The sequence below is a fragment of the Watersipora subatra genome, chromosome 1 (assembly GCF_963576615.1).
Source record: "Watersipora subatra chromosome 1, tzWatSuba1.1, whole genome shotgun sequence".
NCBI classification, from domain to species: Eukaryota; Metazoa; Bryozoa; class Gymnolaemata; order Cheilostomatida; family Watersiporidae; genus Watersipora; species Watersipora subatra.
The window spans coordinates 53,061,706-53,087,274 of record NC_088708.1 but is presented as its reverse complement, the minus strand read 5'-3'; the positions used below and the strand labels follow the sequence as shown (position 1 = coordinate 53,087,274).

The 25,569-nt window shown below is 34.7% G+C and overlaps 2 protein-coding genes across 2 annotated transcripts; both read left to right on the top strand.

Annotated features, from left to right (window-relative positions):
- The first annotated feature begins 3,763 nt into the window (after nt 1-3,763).
- LOC137407728 (ribosomal RNA-processing protein 7 homolog A-like) lies at nt 3,764-8,815 on the top strand. Its single transcript, XM_068094110.1, has 7 exons — nt 3,764-3,848; nt 3,953-4,065; nt 6,200-6,310; nt 7,200-7,323; nt 7,550-7,650; nt 7,744-7,911; nt 8,279-8,815. Exons 1-7 carry the CDS (start codon nt 3,815-3,817, stop codon nt 8,384-8,386), a joined length of 759 nt encoding a protein of 252 aa, XP_067950211.1. The 5' UTR covers nt 3,764-3,814; the 3' UTR covers nt 8,387-8,815.
- A 5,365-nt stretch (nt 8,816-14,180) lies between these two features.
- Nucleotides 14,181-22,740, top strand: LOC137386136 (vacuolar protein sorting-associated protein 26B-like). The gene is made up of 8 exons (XM_068072827.1): nt 14,181-14,251; nt 15,167-15,319; nt 15,435-15,510; nt 15,877-16,033; nt 16,196-16,360; nt 17,480-17,655; nt 21,222-21,364; nt 22,110-22,740. The coding sequence occupies exons 1-8, from the start codon at nt 14,249-14,251 to the stop codon at nt 22,215-22,217; spliced, it is 981 nt and encodes a 326-aa protein (XP_067928928.1). The 5' UTR covers nt 14,181-14,248; the 3' UTR covers nt 22,218-22,740.
- Nucleotides 22,741-25,569: the final 2,829 nt, after the last annotated feature.

The window sequence follows — 25,569 nt, the reverse complement described above, 5'->3', positions numbered from 1 at the left end:
GTTGAGTAAATATAATCTATAATATAATCACTAACACCAACTAAAGCACCGACGATTGACACTGCGACAAATACTAGGAATAACTTAATCAACTTGTGGAACGAAACGACTCAATTTAATTTTTCTGTATGAACTTCTACTAACCACTAATAACATTTAAATTAATAATCAACAAAATAGCCCAGATATTATTACAGACAGACTGTTTGGAACAGGGTCTTGCAGTTATTAAATTTTTGTTGTACTTTGTGTCTACCCTTTTTACTACACTAAATATAACCTACTGTTAATCTTCTCAACAAGTTTTGTGTTTAACTCTCTCAGATACATTGTTGAGTAAATATAATCTATAATATAATCACTAACACCAACTAAAGCACCGACGATTGACACTGCGACAAATACTAGGAATAACTTAATCAACTTGTGGAACGAAACGACTCAATTTAATTTTACTGTATGAACTTCTACTAACCACTAATAACATTTAATTTAATAATCAACAAAATAGCCCAGATATTATTACAGACAGACTGTTTGGAACAGGGTCTTGCAGTTATTAAATTTTTGTTGTACTTTGTTTCTAACTTTTTTACTACACTAAATATAACTCACTGTTAATCTTCTCAACAAGTTTTGTGTTTAACTCTCTCAAATACATTGTTGAGTAAATATAATTAATACTTTAAGAGTGAAGCAAGCATCTATGAACAATCTAACACAGCTTAGGTCAGCGACGGACATGAACAGAAAACAAGCTTTGACGGTTCACAGATGATTAATATACATTCTGAACTCAGGATTATATGTTTTTGTCTAAACATGCAAAGCTCTAAAGATATCTTAGTCAAAACCTGACATACAGCAGACTGACTCTTTGGAACTGGGACGTGATTGTCCATTAGAGCTTGTACTTATGCCATCTACCAAAAAAATTGTATACGCTGTATATTAAAAAAAATTGCAATAGATGAAACATACGATTCTGAAAAAAATTTATTATATTGTGGTTAAAAATTTGTAAAACACTCTAACTTTGATTTCCATGTTTTATTTTTTGACAATAATTAACTTGCAACAGCAACATTTCATCTCCTCTAAGAACAGCTTTTAATAAAAACAATTTCATTATGATTCTATGTCAGCCCACAATTAAGTCAATTTGTTTATCCTTGATTTTGTATTAGACTCAGCTATTGTTTCCTAGCAGACCCAATTTTAATAAATGAGTATGAAGAAATAATTTGCTGTGCATGAGACTGCCGGTTGGCTAGCTAGTCACTATGTTTGCATTAAAATTAGTTTTAAGATTGTTTTATGTTGGCTTCTCTGCCAAATTTGTTTGTGCTTCACGCTAATAATAAATATGTGACAACATCTGTAAAATAATTTTTTGTGATCTACCGTATCTCTACCAAGTTACTATTATTAAAATAGGATTTGCCTTTTCTCTTTGAGAAAGAAAAAAACAAATTGAGTGGATGAGGCTGCAATAGAGCACAAATTAGTCGGTAGAATAATTGGTAAATCTACCATGTGCTGCGCTGCAATAATCTAAAAATGAGACCCAAAATACACTAAAAGAGATAAAGCAAGACAAACTAGATTGCTAAAATCATTGTGGTAAAAGCTATAAAAAGATGTCATCTGCATGGCCGCTTCAAAACAAGAAAAGGTGAAAGATGGGAAAATGTGTTACTACAAAAATGTCATAATTCCTCATTTGTCATAGACAAAAAAACTACAAATTCAAATGACCAGACCTCTGTGAAGAGCTGAAAGATTTAACAAAGATAGAAGCTTCTCCTTCTCCTGTGAAAATAAATATGACAGAGAAATGTTTCAAAGGGAAATAAGTTCCAAAAATCACAAAGAAAAACTGCAGTTAAAATGGAAGCAGACATATCAATGCTGGACTGTAATGCTCAGAGCTTAAAAGGATATTAATTTAATTGAAAAAATGGAGAAAAATCATAGACCAGAGTGTTTTGTGCTCAGTAACAAACATGTAACAGCTTTCATGCTGCAAATTAACCTATAGGTGCATGAGCATTTGTAAAAACATTAATGTGCATAAACATTTAAAAGATATGTAAACAGCCTTGATCAACTTTATTATTTGTCACTGCTTATGCATACATGTATATTAGCAATGCCTCTTATTTTCTTAGTTGGCTATATTTCAATTTAAAGACAAAAATATCCTGTGGAATTAATCAACTTCATATTTTCAAAAACGAGTCAACAATTTGGCCTGACATTTTGCAAAAGCATTTCCCAGGTTTAACAGAACATCGGTAACAAGTAAGTAAAGTTCTGTTCAATACTATATATAAAATTACCAGGTACTAAAAGTGCAGTTTCCAATGTATAGTACCGTACTATACATTAGAAGCTGTTCTTAAACTGTATGCTCATAACTATAGAGTTACACAATTGGAGAACGCTGTTTCATCGAATTGAATTTTTTTTCATCAAGTAAGACAATTGGGAAAAAATACATGACCAAAATCATTGATGAAGGCTCAATGTGTGCAATAGCTTGGCTAATCAAGGTGCAGAGCTCAGCTGTCAGGCAGTGAGCAGGGTGTGGCTCAGCTGTCAGGCAGTGAGCAGGGTGTGGCTCAGCTGTCAGGCAGTGAGCAGGGTGTGGCTCAGCTGTCAGGCAGTGAGCAGGGTGTGGCTCACGTGGATAAAAAGATTTCTGCAATCTAAAGGAAAAAGAAAAAAGGACAGCCCAACAAAGCACAGATTACTCCAACCTCTACAGTAGGTGCTGCTTTAAGACTGTTCTAAATATATTATTGTTTGTGATTTTTTGGATGTCAGCAGGCAGCTTATTTTATGCTTCTGAGACCTGGCATGAAAGCTAACAATTGTGAGGTAGATGGTGGAAACGGTAGATCAACAGAGGAATAATGAGTAGAGTCAGGGTGGGTGGTTTTAGTGAGAGAACTGCAGGTATAGTACAGGTTGTGAGCTAGCATACAAATACAGTGGTAATAGAAATCAGAGACAAAAAAGAATTTTAGCTATTTTAAACAATGGTATGACAAGATTTTTTAAATTGTGAGCGTCATCCGTATTTTGGATGCCTTCTACTCTCTGGAAATGTGTAGCATGGGTATTTATCCAGGCTTCTATACAGTATACCAATTTAGAATGAGCTTAAGCAATACACATCAAAATCAGAATCAACTGAGCATAAATTGTGATGCGTGGAAAGTATGCCCAGAAGCTTTGTGTAATGACACCGAGGAAACATAATTTATTCACGCAAGTTTATGATCCAAAAGTATCTCATTTTTCACAACAAACCTTTTTTGGTGATTCTTGATTGTCAAAATAAGATTAGTTCTTGTTGCCATTGCTTGGCAGGTCATGTTAAAATTTTAATGCTCTGTACAAATTATTTTATTAACATGAGCAACATTCAATTGTTAACTTTATTTTCGTATGGAACAGAAGCATTATTCAATCACTAGTTACCTTTAAATATCCTATTTTTGTTTTGTACTTTTGGTGAAGTTTCTACAGTTAGATCAATTGATATGAAAGTCTAAAGGAATGAAATTCACCCTGAATTAATTGTCAGCTTCAAAAAGTAAAAAAGGTGATGCTAAATGAAGGATACCTAATAATGTTACCGTAACATTTACACTTTGGGGGTTGTTTTCTCAAGGCTAGCTGCGGCCTGCTTGTGAACGGTAAGATAAATCTAACTATATTCTTTTTTGAACGCGAGTACATTATTTCCAGTTTCACAAAGTAAAAGGTCTCATGCTTGCAAGCTAGGCAGCCGAAATCGCCAAAAATGACAGGGACTGTTACCGTAGGAGGGATCACAGGTAGACAATATCAAATGACTATTATTATGATTAATTTGCTTTATTGATGAGCAATAATAATTGTTTTTTTTGTATTTTATACCATACTTTGCTGTATTTTTTAGTTATTTTGGTCAAGTTCAAAAAGAAGACATCTGTTGAATTGAATTGGTGGTTGAGCAAAGGTCTACAGCCACACTCTTTACGAGTTACCGGAATTCCGCTATATGCTCACGAGGTAAGCATTGTGTCGCAATAGTCCTCACATTTGTTAGGGATAAATAATGCAATAAATGTGAGTAAAAAACTCTTGTTCTCAGATCCCCTTAGCCAACGCGAGGCTAAGGGCCTTGACAATTTTTTTTATTTTTGGAAAAGAGGGCACATGGGCCAAATTCATTGGAACAGATGTTTGTGCACTCGAAAATTCATGGTCGCTGCCTAAACTCGCTTTTTGAACTTCTGTAAGAATCGACAACCGTTCTCCTAGGTTTTTCTCGCAGAATATTGTGTTGTTTTTTTTTACGTTTTGTGCATTGCAAGGTGCTTGTTCAATTGATTTATGTTGATGTGGTTTTCCCCACACTTGCAGCAGCTGAAGTGTGTCTGAGTATGCGTGTGCTTATCGAAAGCACCCAAGCAAAGTTTGTAGTCAACACAATAGCAGGGAATTGTGATTCATCATATTAAAGCTCATATTTTATTCAAACTTTTTGTACCTTCATTTTTGGTGAAGTCTTTTCAAGGAGTTGGATGTCATTTGCTGCAAGTAGATTTTACAATATCATCAGGTTTATTCCATTCAAACAATGCGATTTGAGGCTTCATTAAAAGAGGGCGAACGGGAAAGCCAGTTATGCGACCATCATCAGACCTGCCAACCCAAGAGTGGGGCAATGCGTGAGATTTGGTTTTGGGGTAATTGATGTATCAATGATAGTATATATATAAAATTGTGGAAATTGGGGCAAAAATCTCACGCATTTCTCACGCGTCTTCATTTTTTCTTTGGGTGATTGCGTGAGTCTCACGCCCAATGCGTGAGTCTCACGCCCAATGCGTGAGAGTTGGCAGATATGACCATCATATTCAAGAATGTTGATACAGGACCAGGAAGTGGAAATAAGCAACAATAATAAAAATCTAATGGTTGATAGTCTCGTTTTGTGACATTTTTTTCAAACCGATCAAGTTATGTGACGAAAACACATTTGAACTTTGTTTGGTTTAGAGAACTAGTTTTGCAGTTTAATTAATTGCGGATTAGCAGTATATCATTTGTCTGCGTTTGTAAGTCTGATTGATTTACCATCTAGAAAAATTGCGCTAATCAGAGACATGGATTTTTTAATTGTCTTCTGGAACCTCATGATATAAATACCCATGAACATCATCAGCTAAAGGTTGGTCTGGTTACTGGTCACAAGATCTTCTGACCAGGCTGTTCGGTTGCATTGTGTTTTAAACTGACCTTTCCTTTCTTCCTCCAGGAGTGGTTTAAACTGCATTGCACCTCCTCACCCCTGAATGAGCATATCCACATGTATAGATGTATGTCTGATTTAGCTTATCTAGATAGCCCAGTCAAGCTCTGCGTGCTAGGCTTTCAGAATGTTGTTGTTGTGGTCATGTATTACATAATTATATCTCTTCAAAAATCAGACATTTACATGTATGCACTGTATTCCAGTCATTGCGACACATCAAAGCTCAGCCTTTCTATTTTTCCATTGGTATGGAATGGTAAATTAAATTAAGCCATATATGGCTTACACTGAGCTACACTCACTTTCCAAACTCATTGAGTTTTTCAAATAAGATGAGAAGTGAATTCTTAGCTTCGAGCTCATTTATAGCGTTATGTTGGATCCTAAAACACAAAATTTGATTTTGTTTAATTCTAGGGAAAAAATATGGGTGCTTTATTAAAAATTGAAATCATTATAGAAATTAAGATGGTAACTCTAAAAAATATAAAGTTACAACCACAGTTTGTCTGCAGTTACAGTTTGCTCATCTTTTTTGCTCTTTTCAAAACAGTTATAACTTTTATTATATGTGAGCAAAGGAAGACTTTATTTGTTATAGACCGACCGCACAACATTATATTCAATTGGTGACTGGTACATACACATGTAGCACAGTCTACAAGTTAAATTCCATTTTTGATGTTATTACTTGCAGTTTGTTTAACAAAGATTTTTGCTATCAATAAACAAGCGATTAGTTTGTATCGGTGAATGTTCATATAGAAGTTTTGTGCTATAACTGAGTTATTGAAAATTGTTCTTATATTTCAATAACATGATCAGATGTGCCATGCTTGTCATTTACAATTTGCCATGTTGTTATTGGCTAAGTATTTACTGCAGTCTTGTGTGCGGCGAGTCTTTTCCCAATGCGGAGAGATACGAAGTGTAAGTTTGCAGCCGTCTTCTGGGGATCATAAAAAATCACATCTACCTCAATCTCACACCACTATGGTAAGCTTCAAGCTTTTTTTATCATTCAACGAAGGTCAGATGTAGTGTTTGCAGGTTTATCATGATTTATGAATGATTTATGAATTTTTAGGTCTTCACCTATCATTTGGTAATTCAGCATGATCATCAGCAAAACTCAATACTCTTATAACCACAACTTTTCATCATTTTAACCTGGAAAGTTAATTCGAAATACTAAAAACAACCTGATGAACTTTTGGAATGAAATGTCTCGATTTAATTTTTGTACATGGGCTTCTACTAACTCTACACAAACATTTACTCCAATGATCAACAAGATGATTCAGACAAATATTACAGACAAACTGACTCTTTGGGACAGGGCCTTGCAGTTACTACATTTTGGTTTTACTTTGTTTCTAATATTTTTACTACACTAAATTCGATCTACTGTTTATCCTCTGAACAAGTTTTTTTTAACTCGCCCAGAGAACCTGAAAAGTAAATTACGCATGACATGTACATCACATGAATTTTTTTGCTGCTCAAATTGAAATGCGTTTCATGTATTGAAAACAAGTTCCGCTTTTAAAATTTACCAAACACGGAAGGAGGTCAAAGTTCAAAATGAGTGAAAGTTGGTTTATAGCTTGGTTTGAATCTGTATATATATATACTATCAAGATTCAATTTGGCTGAGTAATGATAAATTGTGAAAATAATGTTATGACAGGAATATACAAACAATGATGTTGTACTCGCTACAACTTTGCCTGCTTGCAATCATGACATGCGTGTTTCAATTAGGATTCACTATTCACATGCAGTGTATTTATTGTCCATGTCAGGGTGTCTGAAAGTATCTCATCTATGACACGACAATTGCTCTGTATGTGTTCGTGTCTCACACACAGCATTTACTATACAGGGTTACCAACAGGCAATGGTTACATTCAAGAAATTATCAGCCCAAAAAAAAGCTTTAGCTATGAAGTACAACGATGATTATACCCTCTATGATGAAGATGCTGAGATAAAACCTATTACTGAAGGTGAGATAGGTCATATTCACACTATATTTAGAACAAGTCAAGCTCGATGCCCTTATAAGAAGCTTGATAAACAGATTTATGTTCTCCTAGATTTATGAACTCTCAACATGACTTGTTGAATTTACATCCTCTGTTAAAAACCCAAAAAACAACAACGATAACAGTGTGCAAAGTGGCTCATCTTTATTTATTCTAATATTTAGTTTTGTTATTCATCGTGTTTCAGTTTGGACAAAAGACCTCTTATCCTCTTACGACATAAACACACAAAAGTTAGAGCAGGCGTGTGTGCACTACATGAAGTCATATGACAACCGGAAAGAAAAGGTGATTGAAATGGCTCGGTAAACTTGTCTTCCAGGTTTTTTTATTGTAAACTTGAAGTTATTTACTTATGTTGGTATTCCATGTCTTCAATAGGAAGAAAGAGTCAACAGGAAGTTAGCGGACGAACCGGATGAGGATGGCTGGATTACAGTGACGAGAAACAAGTTCTCTCGACCACCAAAGGCGGTCAAGGCTCACGAGCTTAAGACATTCAAGAAAAAGAAAGAAACAGCCACGCTGCTTCATTTCTACAAAAATCAGGTTTTTTCATCTCAAGTTTTTGCATGTTTTAAAAATAAGAGTAACACAAATGTTCAGGCGGTTTAGTTAGAAAATTCAAACTTGTCAGTACTATCGCTATGCAGTCTGACTGATTCTGTGTTACTTTCACATTCAGTTTTTTCCTTTCTGGAGCCGAGGCAGTTTCATCACAAAAATATGGATTATTGAAAAAATGTAAAAATTCTGACTATAATGTCGATCAACCTGACAACATTTGTGTGTCACTCGCGCTTTTCCTTTGACAATACTCAGCACTTTAATGTGCTATCCTGCTGTTCCAAATTTCTATTTAGCGAATTATTAGCGCCCATGTACCTGACTATATCCCCGATGTCCTGTTTGACAGATAAATGATTCAAAGATGCAGAGGATTAAAGAACTAAAGGCAAAGTTTGAAGAAGATAAGAAGAGGATCCAGGAAATGAGGCAGCAGAGAAAATTCAAACCATATTGACAAGTGTTGACAAGTGGAAAAGTGTTGTTTCTTTTTGAGGAATTGATTGTTATGTATGCAAGGTGCAGCTGAGTTTACAGTGGCAGGCTGTCTGTAATATGCACCTGTACTTGGCTCTTCTAGCAATACTAAGCGCTTGTATAAAAATAATATGCTGTATCCTGCATTTGAAGCCACCGTGTAGAAGAACACATTTTAGCTAGTATTTTAATTAAATTTTAATGTATTAAATTAATCTTCTTATATCAACTTCTTAGAAAAACACACTTAATCGATTTTTGTTCAACCCTGTCCATAAGCATAAATACTTTTCATTAGAGGGTCAAAACTTTCCAGGTTTAACTAATTTTGTTGCTTGATTTATATTATTGCAAATGCATTTTGTTGAACTTGAAAATACTGTATGTTTCTTCTTTCCTTTCACGGTGTAAAGTGGAGTCATGAACGATTTGTATTGCAATTTTTATTCCCCTTGTTCATAACTCGAGGTAAGAAAATTGCATATATTTGTGTATCTCAATATGTCACAAAGAAAATGTTCGAAATCGCTTGGAGGATACAAACTTGATGAAATCGCTCTTTAGCATTTGAGCTATTTTGATTTATGTAAAAAAACAAAGAGGTGCAATGGTTATGAATGTTCTGGTAGCTTTTGGGGCATGCAATCTATTTATTAAGTGCAATATGCATGCAGTATGCAATATAACCCTAGTCATAATTGTTTTATTGTAGGTGTTTGATTAAAAAGGTGCCATTTTCAAACTTAGCCAGAGATTTGAATTAGATCAACGTACGCTAACTAAACTAAAAATTCTTTTTAAGAGGATCACATCATTTATGACACCCAGCTGGCAGGTAGCCTATCATTTATGACACGCAACTGGCAGGTAAGCTCATCATTTATGACACCCAACTGGCAGGTAAGCTCATGCAGAATAATTAAATAATAAAAGATCTACATAATGATGTAGTTTGTGTATGTCATTGCACAATATCCTTTTCAAACTCGAATGTGTCGCATCGAGTTCCAAAGTAGATAATCTGTTGAAGTAATTATAATTTGGTGCGTACTCGTGTGGAGAAGTTTATATGAACTATTATAAAGTATTGTAATTTTCAAAAAAGTAAAAAATGCCGCCAGTAAAAGTTATAGAGCAGACATGAAAATGCAATCATCAATAATTCAAAAAATGCAGTAAGACTAAGAAAATATATCGACATGCAGTAATACACAAGTGTTGGCGTATGGAGGTATTTTGCATAATCAAGACGATGCTACATGGATGACCACACAGCAACATGTAAATCTTCTGCATCCACATAAAAAAAGAGCTGCATAGAAGTCGGTGACAATAAGACAGCCATTGTCGAAAGGATCGACTGCAAGAGAGGGAGTAGCCAGTACAATCCTTGCATTACACTGTTTTTGTCACATGATTAAACAGCTCTTCGCCCGTTATCAATAACCAAGTCAAACCAGACTGTTGACTGACCATCTAGCCAAATAGGTCTTTCAGCAATCCACAACTTGTGTACATCAGGGACAAATGAAGTTAGTATTGTGATGCCAAAGTGACAATGTTAGCAACTGGTTTAGGATGTCAAGGTTTATATTAATAATGTAGATCTACATCTATATTAATAAAAAGATCTACATCATTATGTAGATCTTTTATTAATTAAATAATAAAAGATCTACATAATGATGTAGTTTGTGTATGTCATTGCACAATATCCTTTTCAAACTCGAATGTGTCGCATCGAGTTCCAAAGTAGATAATCTGTTGAAGTAATTATAATTTGGTGCGTACTCGTGTGGAGAAGTTTATATGAACTATTATAAAGTATTGTAATTTTCAAAAAAGTAAAAAATGCCGCCAGTAAAAGTTATAGAGCAGACATGAAAATGCAATCATCAATAATTCAAAAAATGCAGTAAGACTAAGAAAATATATCGACATGCAGTAATACACAAGTGTTGGCGTATGGAGGTATTTTGCATAATCAAGACGATGCTACATGGATGACCACACAGCAACATGTAAATCTTCTGCATCCACATAAAAAAGAGCTGCATAGAAGTCGGTGACAATAAGACAGCCATTGTCGAAAGGATCGACTGCAAGAGAGGGAGTAGCCAGTACAATCCTTGCATTACACTGTTTTTGTCACATGATTAAACAGCTCTTCGCCCGTTATCAATAACCAAGTCAAACCAGACTGTTGACTGACCATCTAGCCAAATAGGTCTTTCAGCAATCCACAACTTGTGTACATCAGGGACAAATGAAGTTAGTATTGTGATGCCAAAGTGACAATGTTAGCAACTGGTTTAGGATGTCAAGGTTTAACTACTTCAACGTAATCTGATAGAAAACAGTACCAAAATTTTCTCATTGAACAAGAAACTCGGCGGACAAATGTAGGCCAAGCAGCAACAGCTTGATATCCAAAGTTGAGGACAATACCATTACTTCATCTACATAGTTTAGTACCTAGTACCATGAATTGGAATGAGAATTTATTGTGAGTGCTTTTTATATTTGAATTTACCTTTTTTTGGATTGCAAAAATTTCTAATTTCTGTAGAAGGTATTTAGCATGTAAAACTATAAATTATAGGTCTTTCACACCTAAAGTGTAATATAACTGTAATTTCGAACAGACCCTCTGTCTGCTATGGAATGCCAAGTAGTAATCTTAAAGACTTCTATGAACAGTGATGCGAGTAGCGACTTCTAATACACTTCTTACAAATGCTGTTTAGTAAAATTATTTGACTGTCAGCCATAAAAAAATAATGCAATACTAACAATAATAATACAACACCGCCACAAAATTACTTGCAGAAACAAATCAGTCTCATAAATACCATCGAGTTTTGGTCAGTATAAATTGGTTATGCAAGAAAACCTTTCATGTAAATTTCAACTTTAAAATCATCCCTGAACAAATTGAAAAAAATAGTTACTGTTAAAAATGTTGTCAAACGCTACAATTAAAACCTAACCTCAGTATTCACAACAAGTTTGCAATTAAAATACAAATTTTTGAGTGGCTCCTATGACCACTCGCATGAATTGTTTTTGAGTTCTATTTGTAAATATGAAACTTATGTATTATTATTGACTTCTTTTTTGTAAATAACAAATGTGCCAAGTTTCTTTGTTAAAAAATGTAAGATCTAGAACATTCAAATTAAAGGAAGCTGTCTGTACAGTGTCTGGTTTATAAAGACGAGAAGGCAACTTCAAGCATATAAGCTGAGGCCTGTACCTTCATCCGACAGCGATGAGCCAGCATTGCCTTTAGTGAGCAATTTAATCAGTCTGCAGTTAGAGAGTTTAGGTAAGAATCTGAGATGTTAATTTGCAATAATTGTTAATTTGATCTATAATTTTTACATTTACATGCTTCTTTAAAAAAGTAAATTTGGTTGTATTGTACCCGAGTACATTTTTTTCTGTTTCTCACTACATGTGAGTCAAAAATCTCTAGTGTTTGTTTTTTCTAAAACGCATAAAACTTGAAGGGTTGGAATTGATCCCATTATGGTATATTTGGCTGTATATTTATAAACTGGACCTTCAAAGCTGCCAACGTTTAAAAAAAAAAGTTAGCTGTAACGAAACTTAAAAACCAAGCAATTGCGATTTACGCGCAGACATAAAATTCCGAGTTATCCACTGTCTATTTTTTCAGTAAGATCGATAAACTGACACAAATTCTTCTTTTATGTATGTTAAAAAGGAGATGGTTGCAACTGTACTGTTACAATCGCATGGTGTTGAGCAGTTGTTACACAAAGCTAACCTGGCAGACAAAGCTCAAGTAAAACCAAACTTGCAGTTAAGGCGCAGGAACAAACAGAGTAAATACATAGTATAAAATGAATTGGCAATGTTACCGAAGTCATTAAACGCTCATTTTATCATGCATAATAAACTTAGCACAATTGTAGACAAATATTAATTTCATCCTGGTATTGCCAAATTTATACAGACAATTACTATTTTTAAAAATTTTACTTCAGAATCTGTAATGTGAGAAAAACGTCTTATTTACTACACTTAGCCACTTTTAATCGTTTCAAGTCTCTGAAAAAATACAACTAAAAGATACATATTCTTGATTCTTGCTGTTTTTGAATGTGTTATACAGAGATACTTTGCTCCATGTTTTTGTCATACAATTCATTAGGAATCCCTGTGTAGTCTTTTTACTGCATTAGTTTTTTGATTATGTTTTCTATTTTCTTGTAGTTTAAAGATTTATGTTACTCCAGGCCAGTAGCATTTTTTGTCTTTTATTGATAAGATCCAAGTAGAAAACTAAAAATAAAATGGTTGTTATTAACTTGCTTAGATTGCTAACTATAGGAATTGTTTTGTGAGATTATTTAAATACACTACTGTAGATTTGCTGTTTCGTTTTTACTAAAAATGAAGTAGCTGGTCATAAATCTAAATTCAATTTACTTTTAAAGTAAATTCATGTAAGAAGGCATTTTTATTGGTACCACCCAAAAGCATCTCATATTTTATCCAACAAATTTCTAAAATCATGGTTAAAAGGCCAAAAATGATTGATGACAGCTGACATATGACAGATGATATATGATGACAGATGACATATGACAGATGACATATGATGACAGCTGACATATGACAGATGAAATATGATGACAGATGACAGCTGACCGCCTTTTGAAAAACATCTCACTCCTGCTTATCATAAAAAGTAAGAAAGCGTCCTTATGCATGTACGGATAACGGCATGTCATTAAACAAACTTGCCACCGTCAGCCAAATAAAAAGGAAGTGAACAATATATTTGGATTTCTGTTGTCTCAGAGAGAATTTACACATTTTTACGTCTAATGAAGTCAACTGTGACATTGTCAACTTTGCGTCAACTTTTACTTTCTGTCAACTGTGACAGCTCAGATTAAACGGCGAATGTGTTGAGAGAGGTGTCTCAATTTCATGACAGAGTCATAGATCCATTGTCAATGCATCCATGTTTTGCTATAATGCCTTGCTATAATGTTGCAATCTTGCTTCAAGGACAATTGAGGCATATAACGCTTAAAAGCTAGCAAGGAATTTATATACATGTACATGATGTACTGCTGTTTGAAAATGCCTACATCACTTGTTTTTTTCTTTTTAGAGATTCACAGTATAAATTTATATGAATGCCTGATAATATTGCTTTCAACTTGTCACTATAATAGATGACACGGCTGAAGTCATTTCCACATTGCTTTTTACATACAATGGAAATTTATGATATCTTCAGTCAATGATTTGCTGCTGTGATTATCCCACATTCGTGTTCATATTTTAAACCAAAGTTTAATTAAATGAAGTATAACTTGAAACAAATCCACTAACCAACTTTGTGTTGCGGTTTTTGTTGCGTTTGCTGTCGCATTTAAAGATTGATACTTGAACAATAACAGTAGGCCTACTGTAAAAAGTCTTTTCTAGATGTAATTGGGGCCAATTGGGAGAAAAACGGCTAACATATTTATGAGTTATGACCACCATCGTATTATGATATAGATAACATAGAATTATAATTCATAGATTAATAACATTCATTTTTTCTTGAATTGCTTGTACGCAAGGCATATAGGCCGTGGTTGCAGTGGAGAAACGGTTTGATACTCAGTGCTAACAACGTCATCGCACATATTTTTATAGACACAAAATAGCCGAAGCTCCTTAAAGCTTCTTAGTACGGGTTAATTAAACCGAATGTAATGAACCCGTACTAATAGTTCGTGGTCATGTGATCGGTCGCCATGATTTGTTGAGTTCCGTTCTGTTGTCTAATTGGAAAACCTTTTCAAGCAACATGGTAAACTATATAGTTTTAACATTTGAGGTTTTTAACGAAAGTATTAGTAGTTACCGGTCAAAATATTTTCGTGAATAACAAACACACATAAAACGCTGCGACTTTATTTTTTTAGGTGTCAAGTTTGCTGTCGGTCATCGGAAACACACCCCTTTTTCTACTGTAAAAAATGTTTGTTTCATGACAGTAAAATCACTGATTTCTTTGAATACATGGTATATTGTATAAAAGTGTTACGGTTTGTGTTAGTGGTGAAATTTTTAATATCATCAGGTGCGCACATATTAACCAAACCGTATGTCATGTTAGAATGAAAAATTGCCTATTTTTACGGCCATATGAAGCTAGACTTTCTTATAGTGTTCGGCTTTGTATTAACATGGTTTGATTATAAAGACTGTGTCAACCTAGAGCTTATCAAGCAGTATGTCGATTATGCAAGCCCTATCGATGTGTTGTCATATCGTTTAACAACAGTGTAGTAAGAACATCTGTATGTTCTAGCTATGCCGGTTACTAGAAACCGATTGATTAGCTTACACTCAATAAGTCGCACTTAGATAGTGTTATATACTTTCAATTTTGTATCCCGAGTTCATTATTATATCTTATTAGTCAATGTATTAAGTAGTGTGCAGCATTGTTTTAGCATACTTTCATTACATTTGCATTTTGTTTAGCTGTTTTGTTACTAGTTAAAGTCGTTCTGTATGTACAGTGTTTCCTCATCTTAGTTCATATTTTGTTTTGAACAAAGTTCAGAGGTACAGGTTCAATTGAACTCTTATCTTGTTTGGGGTTAAGTTCAGTAGTGTGCAGAATTTTTCAAGTTTACGGATTTACTATTTGTAATTGGTTTAACTGTTTTATTCACTGAATACATTTGCTCTGTGTGTAAGTGTTACATCATTTTAGGCTAGTTTCTTTGGATTTGGGCAAAGTGCTGAGATACAGATAGAATTGAATGAGGTGGAAAGTAGAAAAACAATAGAGTACAAATCATCAGAGGAGGAACCAAAGGAAAATAGAATTCCACTATATTATGATGGAGAGACAGTCGCAGGAAAGGTATTATTGCATTAAAATGTAAAATATTAAAAAACACAACGATAAAGATATAATTTATAAACAAGCATATTTTACAAAGAAGTATACTTGGTATCCTTTTTACTCATATTTTTAGGTGCATATCAAGCTCAAAAAGCAAGGCTCCAAGTTAGACCACAAGGGCATTAGAATCGAATTTATCGGGCAAATAGGTGAGTTGAACTGCTTGAGTTGGACTCACTATCCTTTTTTTAAAGTAGCACACTGTTTACATTTTTTTAGTAAACTTGAGGCAAACACTTTTTAGTATCTCTTATCTGTGTTTGCAATGCACCATTGAAGCTCAAAATAAAAACTTTTTAATAAAAAATTTTGAAGAAGCCATGCTCCGGCATTGCATTTGTCATGTGTACTTGTGATAAGAGGCTATGATTGTTTCTGTGGATCTGCACTTTCACATTGTTGTCATTTTTCAATATTTCCATTTAAAACTAAGCATATCCATCATCAGGGCAATAGCTCTATAGAAACACTTTTTTTGCTGTAGTATATACAATACTTTCAACGTTATTTAATAGAAATGAGTTATGAGAGAGGAAATCCACAAGAGTTCACTTCCTTGATACGTGAGCTAGCGCCTGTCGGTGACCTCACAACAAACAAATCATTTGATTTTGAGTTTGTCAATGTTGAGAAACCTTTCGAAACATACTCAGGTGCAAATGTCATGCTCAGGTATGTGTACCATCCTGTTTCATCGTTCAAAGTATCAACTGGTGTTGTTGCTGTCAGTCAGGGAGTTATATCATCACAGTCTTCATCAGTGCTATGCATGATCTTAACCCATGTTTTGATTCGTCTTTAACACTGTCCCACACGCCCTTCACTTGTTCACAGATACTTCTTGCGAGTGACGATAGTGAAAAGCCTCAGTGATACAGTCAAGGAACAAGACATACAGGTGCATACTCTAGCTCACTATCCTGAGCTAAATAATTCCATTCGAATGGAAGTCGGCATTGAAGATTGTCTTCATATCGAGTTTGAGTATAACAAGTCCAAGTGAGTCATGTTTACGGTGAGATAATTGCCTTTTTGTTGGTCTCTGTTATCCATGCACCGCTCGAGTTTACCTCAATCATCAATATCACCCAGCCACTTGTTTCCTGTTGCTAGATACCAGAGTATTCAGTAATGGTTACAATCTGATATGGTGTTGTGAGTGTTGTAAAGAAGAGAATTCCATCATACATGTCTTCGTTAAACACATTGAGTGGCACATTCCTCACTACTAATGAGAAAGAAAACTAGTTCAAATCATTTTTCCTGTCCAAGAGTATACTTCCTACTAGTAATCAGGGAACAGAGTTCACCACCTTGTTTACAGGTAATAATGGTGGAAAAAAGTTTGTCTGTGGGAGTGTGCAGTTGTTCTTTTAATTTTTTCATTAAATGAATAAAATTCGTATTGGAAAAAAATTGTCAAACTTTTACGTTCGATCGCCTTAGCTTACAAAAGTTTCAACATTCGACATCGAATTCAAGAAAGCAATTGACTACACCTTTAAGAATATCCATAATATGACTAGTGAAGTTTCTCAGAGCGGTACAGTTTTATAAGCAATGATGATAAAGGTTAAACGTGATAAAAACAACACTGTGCTATTGGCTGATTGTTCTCCAATCAGGATATTTGATTTACCATAAAAAATCACTCATTGCATATTTTTATTCTTTATTATAGTGCAAGTATAGTGAAAAATCTTGAGCATGATTTCTTGCAACCGTTTGGGACTGAAATCATGAAATCTAAATGGTCAAACTGAACTATTTTATTGTAAAAGATGCTGTTTTACAGGCTTTTTGTTTTGTTCTGCCATGTTGTTACGTAGTTCATCTGACATCACGGATTGTGTGAGAGTTGACAATCCATTCATGATTTAAATAAGCTTAATGAGATGTGTGTTTCTCTGGGAATTAGATAGACTTTGTAGTTAGTGGTGGCTGCAAGCGTGCCTGGAGAGCACTAGTTGCAGTATCTATGCTACCATCTATTATTCATAAGCATCATCAGACACGTGTGTTTCAGTCTGTAGATACACATAGAATTGTTATTTGAACATGATTTGAAATACGATTATCCATCACGCAAGCCCTGATTGATTATGTATATACTTGTAGATATCACCTAAAAGATGTAATAGTCGGCAAAATATATTTTATTCTGGTGCGAATAAAGATCAAGCATATGGAAATACAGATAATTAAGAGAGAGACAACGGGCACAGGTCCCAGCACATACAACGAAAGCGAAACGATAGCCAAGTATGAAATTATGGATGGAGCACCCGTTCGTGGTGAGACCAAATAGTCAATACCGTAAATCTTCTATTCTTTTAGCTAAAATCGGGATAGACTGCTTTAATTACTTAATCGTTTGTAGTATTTGTGGTACGACCACCCATCATAGTAGTAGATGTTACCAAATAAGTTTACTAATAGCTTCACAAATTATTGAGTCATACAAGCTTACAATGACTAGACCAACTATTAGCAAAACATAAATCTTCAAACAGTTCAATCAATTGGCTTTATGACATCACAGGTAGTCCACAAGTGTGTACCGTTGGAAGCATGACTTATCAGTCAATGTGCAAACAATTGCTAAATAAACCACCATCTTGCTTAGCCTGTGTAGCGATTGGCAAGGACATACCAAGTATATTAAAGGATCTCTGCTATCTTGTAAGTGGCAACAATGCCATAAAAATCTGTGACTCGCTTGGAGCATGCATGATTATAGGAAATATGTGTCACTTCAAGTGTTCAGTACATTGACCTCCGGAGTATTACCAGTTATTTGTTTATTTATATTGAAACACATCAAAATGAAACTGTCAAAAAACCATTTAGTTTTTTGCAATAAAAAACTAAATTTAAAATAAACATGAGTCATGGTAAAAAAAGAAGAGATGTAAAGATTATCGATATATGATTTAAATTTAATCTTCAAAAGCCTACTACTGGATAAACACAATCACCGCCAAGACTTGGCACAGCTGCTTTCATGACTATATAGGAAAATTCAAGACTAATTAGATCATCAAGTAAATTTGATGTCTGCCAACAACAAATCATATGAACAGGCCAGATTAACTAGTTGCACTTACAGGGATTTTAAACAGCAACTACCTACTACTAACAGAAACTGCAACGCTTATATCATTTAGCAACTACCTACTATTAACAGAAACTGCAACGCTTATATCATGGAATAAATAAAAATTAGATGAACAGTTTTTTTTTAATCTGTTCCAAGCACGGTATGTTAAAGTATGCTAGCCGGTGAATTTAAAGACTTATGTTGTGTTTGTCATTATGTGGGTCGTGAAAAGTGTCTGCTGACTATATATTTATATACATAGTCAGCATGTATAGTTTATGGAACTCATAGCCAGACTATAGGGGAGAGTGGGGTAGGTTGAGCCAGAGGACAGGTTGAGCCATAGTGATTTTTTTGAAAACCATTACACATTAAAAGTTGTGTTCTTTTCCAGAAGGTCAACGCTCAATGTCAGCCATTTCAAAACCATTGGCAATTGCATCAGATGCATGGTAAATAAAATATTTCTAAAATAGTGGAAAACACCCTAAAAAGTAATTCTCGTCTACCATAATCAACCGACTGTATTTTTTTCCCATTTTTGTTTACAATCTTCTCATTAACATATATTTAGAAGCAGCATGTTTATGTTAATTTCTTCTTAAATTACCAACAACTTCCAAAGATATTTATTTATTTTTGCATTTGAATTCAACATGAGCATAAGGGGCAGGTTGAGCCAATTGGCTTGGGGGCAGGTTGAGCCAGGCTCAACCTGCCCCCCAAACCAATTGGGAGATATATAATCTAGATGAAGTGGGCATTGCGACTGTCCAGGTGCTTGCTGAAGTGATTAGCTCTAAGGGTAAAAAACAGGTTGGAGCCGTTGCATCCCATGAGCGTGGCGAACTTTCTACTTTGTGCTGAGCAATAAGTGCAGGTGGAAATTACATGCCACCTTTTTTCATATTTCCGAGTGTCTTCATGAGACTCTGCTACTGTTACTAATAATGATATGCTACAAACTACTTCCGCTCAAGAGTACACTCCTATTCAGGCTTCAGCTTCTAAGAGAAAAGTCATACACCAACAAATTATGCCTCTGCCTACCGCAGGACTCGGAAATCGATCTAGATGTAAAAGAAAAAAAGACAAGGTCTGCAATACTGACTGACACCCCAGAAAAAAATCAGACTAGAGGAGGGGTTCTGATAAACAGAAAATTAGGAAGAAACAAAATTCTATCGAAGGCAAGATCACAGAACAAAGGCATGAATCCACATCAGAAGAACTAGCATAAAAGATGTTAGATACAGACAGTGACAGCATGGATGACGAGCTAGTTCATGATATAGCTACTCAACTGACAAAGGAAACACTAACTATAAACAGTCATATACTAGTGAAATATGCCACCCGGAGAAAAACTCAAACCTACTATGTCGAGCTATTATCGGTGTAGAAAACAACCTGTACAAAATAAACTTTATGCGTAAAGCTAGTGGTAGTGCGGCCTTTTTTATCTACCCTGAGAAACAGGACATGGATGAGAACATTGGAAAAGAGAATATTGTTATGGACTTGGGTAATCCTATTAGAGTTGGTAGAACCAGTCGACTAGTGAGCAAGGTTATGTTTTCAGTAGATATTAGTTACTTCAATGTTCAATAAATGACTGATTGCAAAGTTCCGAACAAACATTTGTTAAGTGATTACATAGCAATATTTTAGTCTAGTTCTAACACAAATTATATTTTAATCCTGTAACAATAGTTTTTTATCAATATTTTAAAAATATTTACCAAAATAATATGTTAGTAATAAGCAACCTTGTTGTATTGACAGCATAAGGTTCTTCTCCAGGATCATTTAAAGTTTGCAGCTGTTTGGTTACATTTATATGAGTGGCTCGACCTGCCCCATAACAAATTATTGAATGGCTCTACCTGCCCCAAGTGTGGGGCAGGTAGAGCCAGGGGAAGACCTTTACTAAAATCATTGTAAAAACCAAAAGCATTAATTTACAGGCTTTTTCTTTGACGCACTGCTGCTAAACATTGTGGGGTACATTAATCTCAAATTTTTGTGAGAATAGTTTCAATAGTTTAAAAATTAACTTAAAAAATAGAAAATGTGGCTCAACCTCCCCCACCTTCCCCTATGGTTTAAAAAGAATAATTATATGAAAGAAGGATAAGATGATTATCAGGTTTTGCCATAATAGCAGCGACCCAGGTAAACAATATACCGTTTATATTTAATGCTGACAATTAATATGAGGCAACAAAATGTTTAGTACAACCTCAACAATGTCATTTTGAGGTTATATTGACTTTTGTGTATTGACTGCCTAAATGTGCCCTATTATTATTCCTGGAGCATAACAACAACATGGTTCACGCAGAAAAATATCTGTCATGAATGGAAGTATAAACAAATCTCAATGGGCCAAAACGCCAAAACATTATAAAAATTTATGAATATGATATGAAAATTTAAATTTTAATGGTAAACTATAGAAACAAGTTGCATGATATCACACAGCGACCGAGTGAAGCCAGCTAAAAAAAATTGCTTCTTGAAAATCCTACTCCAGCCATATAAACAGCAAGAAAAATGAAAATACCTCTCAGCAAATTTGCCACTTTCCGAAAGCCTCACTCTTTTAAAGGAAAAAATCGAAAGGTATAAAATAGCAATAAAATGTAAGCTGGTAAACTCGTGTCAATAGTGAAACAATTAGACTGGATCAGTTTATAGCATGATTAATCATAATTAAATCATGAATCATATGGGTCGTTCAATTTGATGAATGTTCAGGCGAGAGCATCCCCATCCGACTATTCCTGAGCGGCTACGAGCTGACACCAACCCTAAGAGAGATCAACAAGAAGTTCTCAGTCCGCTACTTCCTCAACCTAGTTCTAATAGATGAGGAAGATCGACGTTACTTCAAGCAGCAAGTAGGTTCCTTAATATTTTGTTCACTTTTGCTTAGTGAAGATGATTTGCTCTACGCAGGGTAGTTGGAAGTTTTAGTTTGGTGTGGCATATAGAGCTGTCACTATCTTTCTATATAGTTTATGAAAGAATGATTATAGAAAGAAGGATAAAATGATTATCAGGCTTTGCCCTAATGGCAGCGGCCCAGTTAAACAACATAAGCTGAACCATAAAAAAAATTGCTTAACATCATCCAGCGACCGAGTGAAGACAACTAAAAAAATTGCTTCCTGAAAATCGTACTCCAGCCATATAAACAGCAAGAAAAATGAAAAAACATCTCGGCAAATTTGCCACTTTCCTAAAGCTTCACACTTTTGAAGAAAAAAAATCGAAAGGTGTGAAATAGCAATCAAATGTCAGCTGATGCACTCGTGTCAATAGTGAAACAATTAGACTATGAATCAGTTTATAGCATCATTAAGCATGATAGTCATGATGAAATCATTGATCGTATGGTTGGTATATCATTGGTCATTCAAAAAAGGTGGTTCTGAAAAACAGAATAAAATAAGATATATGGAGTGAGGTATTTGCGTATATCAATATTAGCTTCTAGACTTAACATGTTTATTGGAGTTTTGTATTAATATTCACTAACCACAAGATGGGATACAAGAAGTACCAGGAGACGTCAACAAAAATCTGTCTTGTTTAATCTTGAAAGGAGGTAAAACATTTCTATTTCTTGCCATTTTGTTGCAGGAGATTACACTGTTTAGAAAGGCAGAGAAGAGAGGTGCCACCCATGCTCACGCCATGAACTCTGCTACCATCAGACACGCTGACAGAGAAGCCTCTCCTGCTTCCTAAGACATATCTTATTATAAATATAAACCATGCTAAGGCGTGCATATAAAACGCCATGACTGCTTTCTAGGATGTTAAACCAGTGCGTACTGCAATAGGCAAACCATAATATACCGGATCTGTACCTGACTTCACCTAAACTGATAAGGATGCCGATCATTCGACTCATGCGCTAGTCGATGCCTCTCCAATATTTATTACTCATTTAACTTTTCAGAAAAATGGTTGATGTAGTCAGCAGTGTTTAATGTGTACATTATATTTTATATTCTTATCATCCTTTGTTGCTGGTTCCTTCTACAACCATTGACTTAGAGTGCTAAGCCGCAATGCAAACTCAAGTAGAACTTATGGTGCAAGTCAATTGTGTAAATTATTCTGTGCTAACAACAAGTTTATTCTTCAGTGGGCTTTGTTGTTCAGCAATTAAAAGACATTTTTTGTTGATTGTGATTGGTCAAAAGTTGACGATCAGTCACTGATGCATCTTTGAAATTGGAGTACATAATAAAATGTATGAAAATTCTATGTGTGTGGTAATATATCTTAGTATAGTTGTAAGTATTTCTTATCTTCTTTAAAAATAAACTGACAAGATGAGGCTCAGGCTAGCTAACTTTGGACCAAAAAAATTACATTGCTAAGAACGGGCATTTTAGTGCTAAAGGGGGGAAATGGCTGGTTGTTATGTGGCAGCATAGCATGCCGACAAAGGTTTGCTTTGCATTAAAAAGCATTTGCATTTTAAAAGCATTACAAAGCATATTCTTTGAAGCAATGTAAAAGTTTAAGCTGCTATTACTCATATAAAAATGCTGGATCATGAAACGCTAGGCAAACTCATGCTGCATTATATATATATGTATGTTTATTGGGCAGTCCATAATCATTTTTGCAGAAAAAATGTTTTACATATTTTGCCACAAAAAAATAAAATCATTAAATAAAAAAATATTTATTAACACTAGCACTAAACAAATTAGATACCAATATTACTGCATGGCGAACAATTTCAACGTGAAAGTATACTTACATCAATTCTTGACCAAACGCTTACCGGAGTTTTACAGTGTTAAACAATCTTTGTGACACTCTCCGCAGTTGTGAATGCCTCAATTACTAGCAAAACTATTTGCTTCTCATAATAAAAGTCAACTTTTCTAGAGCAGTTACCAACGCACATTTTAAAGTTGTAGAAATCTAGTCGACTTTGCGCTATTACCTTTAGCAATGGCACAATGGCATGCAATTGCTGCCTGCCAACTGTCTAGTTTACAGTGATTGTCTGCAACATTCCTTGCAAGGCAGTTAGAATATGCAGATCAAATATTTTGTTTTTTTCGCTTCTCCTTAAAAATCTGCTCATTCAAAGTAAAATATAATAGTATCCAGGCTGATGAGGTTTGCAGCTGATAAAGTGTTTTCACTTATTTGCATGTTATTGCAAGTTATTACTCATTATTATTGCATTAAACGTGGTTATGCCTTGCTTTCTTCCATGGGATGTTGTACAAGTGTTTGCAAATTATCTGCTATCATACTTGAAAAAATTTCACTCAGTACAAAATAAATATTTGAAAATAAAATTCAGATAAATGCGAACTTTATTACCACCAGTCAATGCCATCAAAAGCAAATTAGACCATAAGACAAAAATAAATAAGGATTAGCCGAGTCAAATTATGTGTATTGAAAAAAAAGTTATTATTGTATAACATTTCTATAATGTAAATTTGCAAGGTGTTGGCGTGTGGTATAAGGTGTAGCGAAGGTAAGAAGGTAAGTAGGTTTTATGGAGAGGTAAGAATGTGATACATGTTCAGGCAGAAACACATTTAGCTTTTCAACATTAATAGCATTTAGACACTGATCGTAATTGCCTATACTTGGTAGCATAACCTAAATCATAATTTTTGAAAGCTTTCTAATTTTTGGTTATCAGTATTTGATACACAAAGATACCAGCTCGGAGCAGCATAAGACAAAATGGACAATATATGATTCTCGTGAGAGTTCAACTGCATTCAACTCAAATAAAGGCAGTCTCTATCTGTGACAACCAACCTGCTGTACAATGGAGGAGCCATTGTACCCCAACAACTGTACATCAACAACAACTACGGAACAGCTGTTGTTCAGTGGTTAATGCACCAACATATAATCGGCAGGTCAGTGGTTTAAATCACAGAAGGATCACTCGTAGTGTTAGGAAGGGCATCCAGCCACAATTGCTCCTGTGCCAAACCCCATGCATAGATGATCACAGTATATTTAGTTCCAGGATAAATCTAATTGGGAATAAAGTGCCACACATGCAGCAGAGAGGGAATAATTCATTGATAATGAAATTAAAATTAGAAACTAGTAAAAGATGAAGTTGTATGAACTGAGACAGCCGGTCTTCCTTCTCTATTATTAGCCATGTTGATATCCTTTATTGCTATCACCTCTAATCACCTTGAATCATAACTATCAGAATACAATATATGGAGGTTTTCTAAATTCGGTTTTTGGTACGAAAATAAAGAAAATTGTTTTCTAAAAAGTTCTCCAAAGATCAATTTATTATAAGTGAGCAATTTAAGTGCAGCAGAGAGGGAATAAAGTGCCATACATGCAGCAGAGAGGGAATAAAGTGCCATACATGCAGCAGAGAGGGAATAAAGTGCCATACATGCAGCAGAGAGGGAATAAAGGGCCATACATGCAGCAGAGAGGGAATAAAGTGCCATACATGCAGCGGAGAGGGAATAAACTGCTATACATGCAGCGGAGAGGGAATAAAGTGCCATACATGCAGCGGAGAGGGAATAAAGTGCCATACATGCAGCAGAGAGGGAATAAACTGCCATACATGCAGCAGAGAGGGAATAAATCTTGATAATGACATTTAAATAAAAATTAAATGTCATGAAAACTTGCATTTTACACTCAGATTTACAATATTACTTCACTCAGTAATATCACATTACTTTCCGAAAATTGGTGACACATTTTCAGAGATACAAAAAATGTGTAGAAAGACATGGAAATTTATATGACAGATTAGAAAAATTGATGGGAAATATTTAATGTTAAACCGTTCAAAATTTAAAATTTTGTTAAAAGTACTGCTAGCTATTTTATCAGACTGTCTATAATAATGCTACTAGTACTAGCTACTACGCAGCGTATAGCTTTGGTCTTCTATTATTCAGCAATAGAACATTAGATTTCGGACAAGTAAGCATTACATACCCATTTGGGAGCCAGTCTATAAAGACATCAGATACATTTGTTGAATAATTTTTTGTTTTCACAATCTCATTATTATTACTACTATTATTAAAATTGGGAGGTTGTTGTTTGCGAAAAA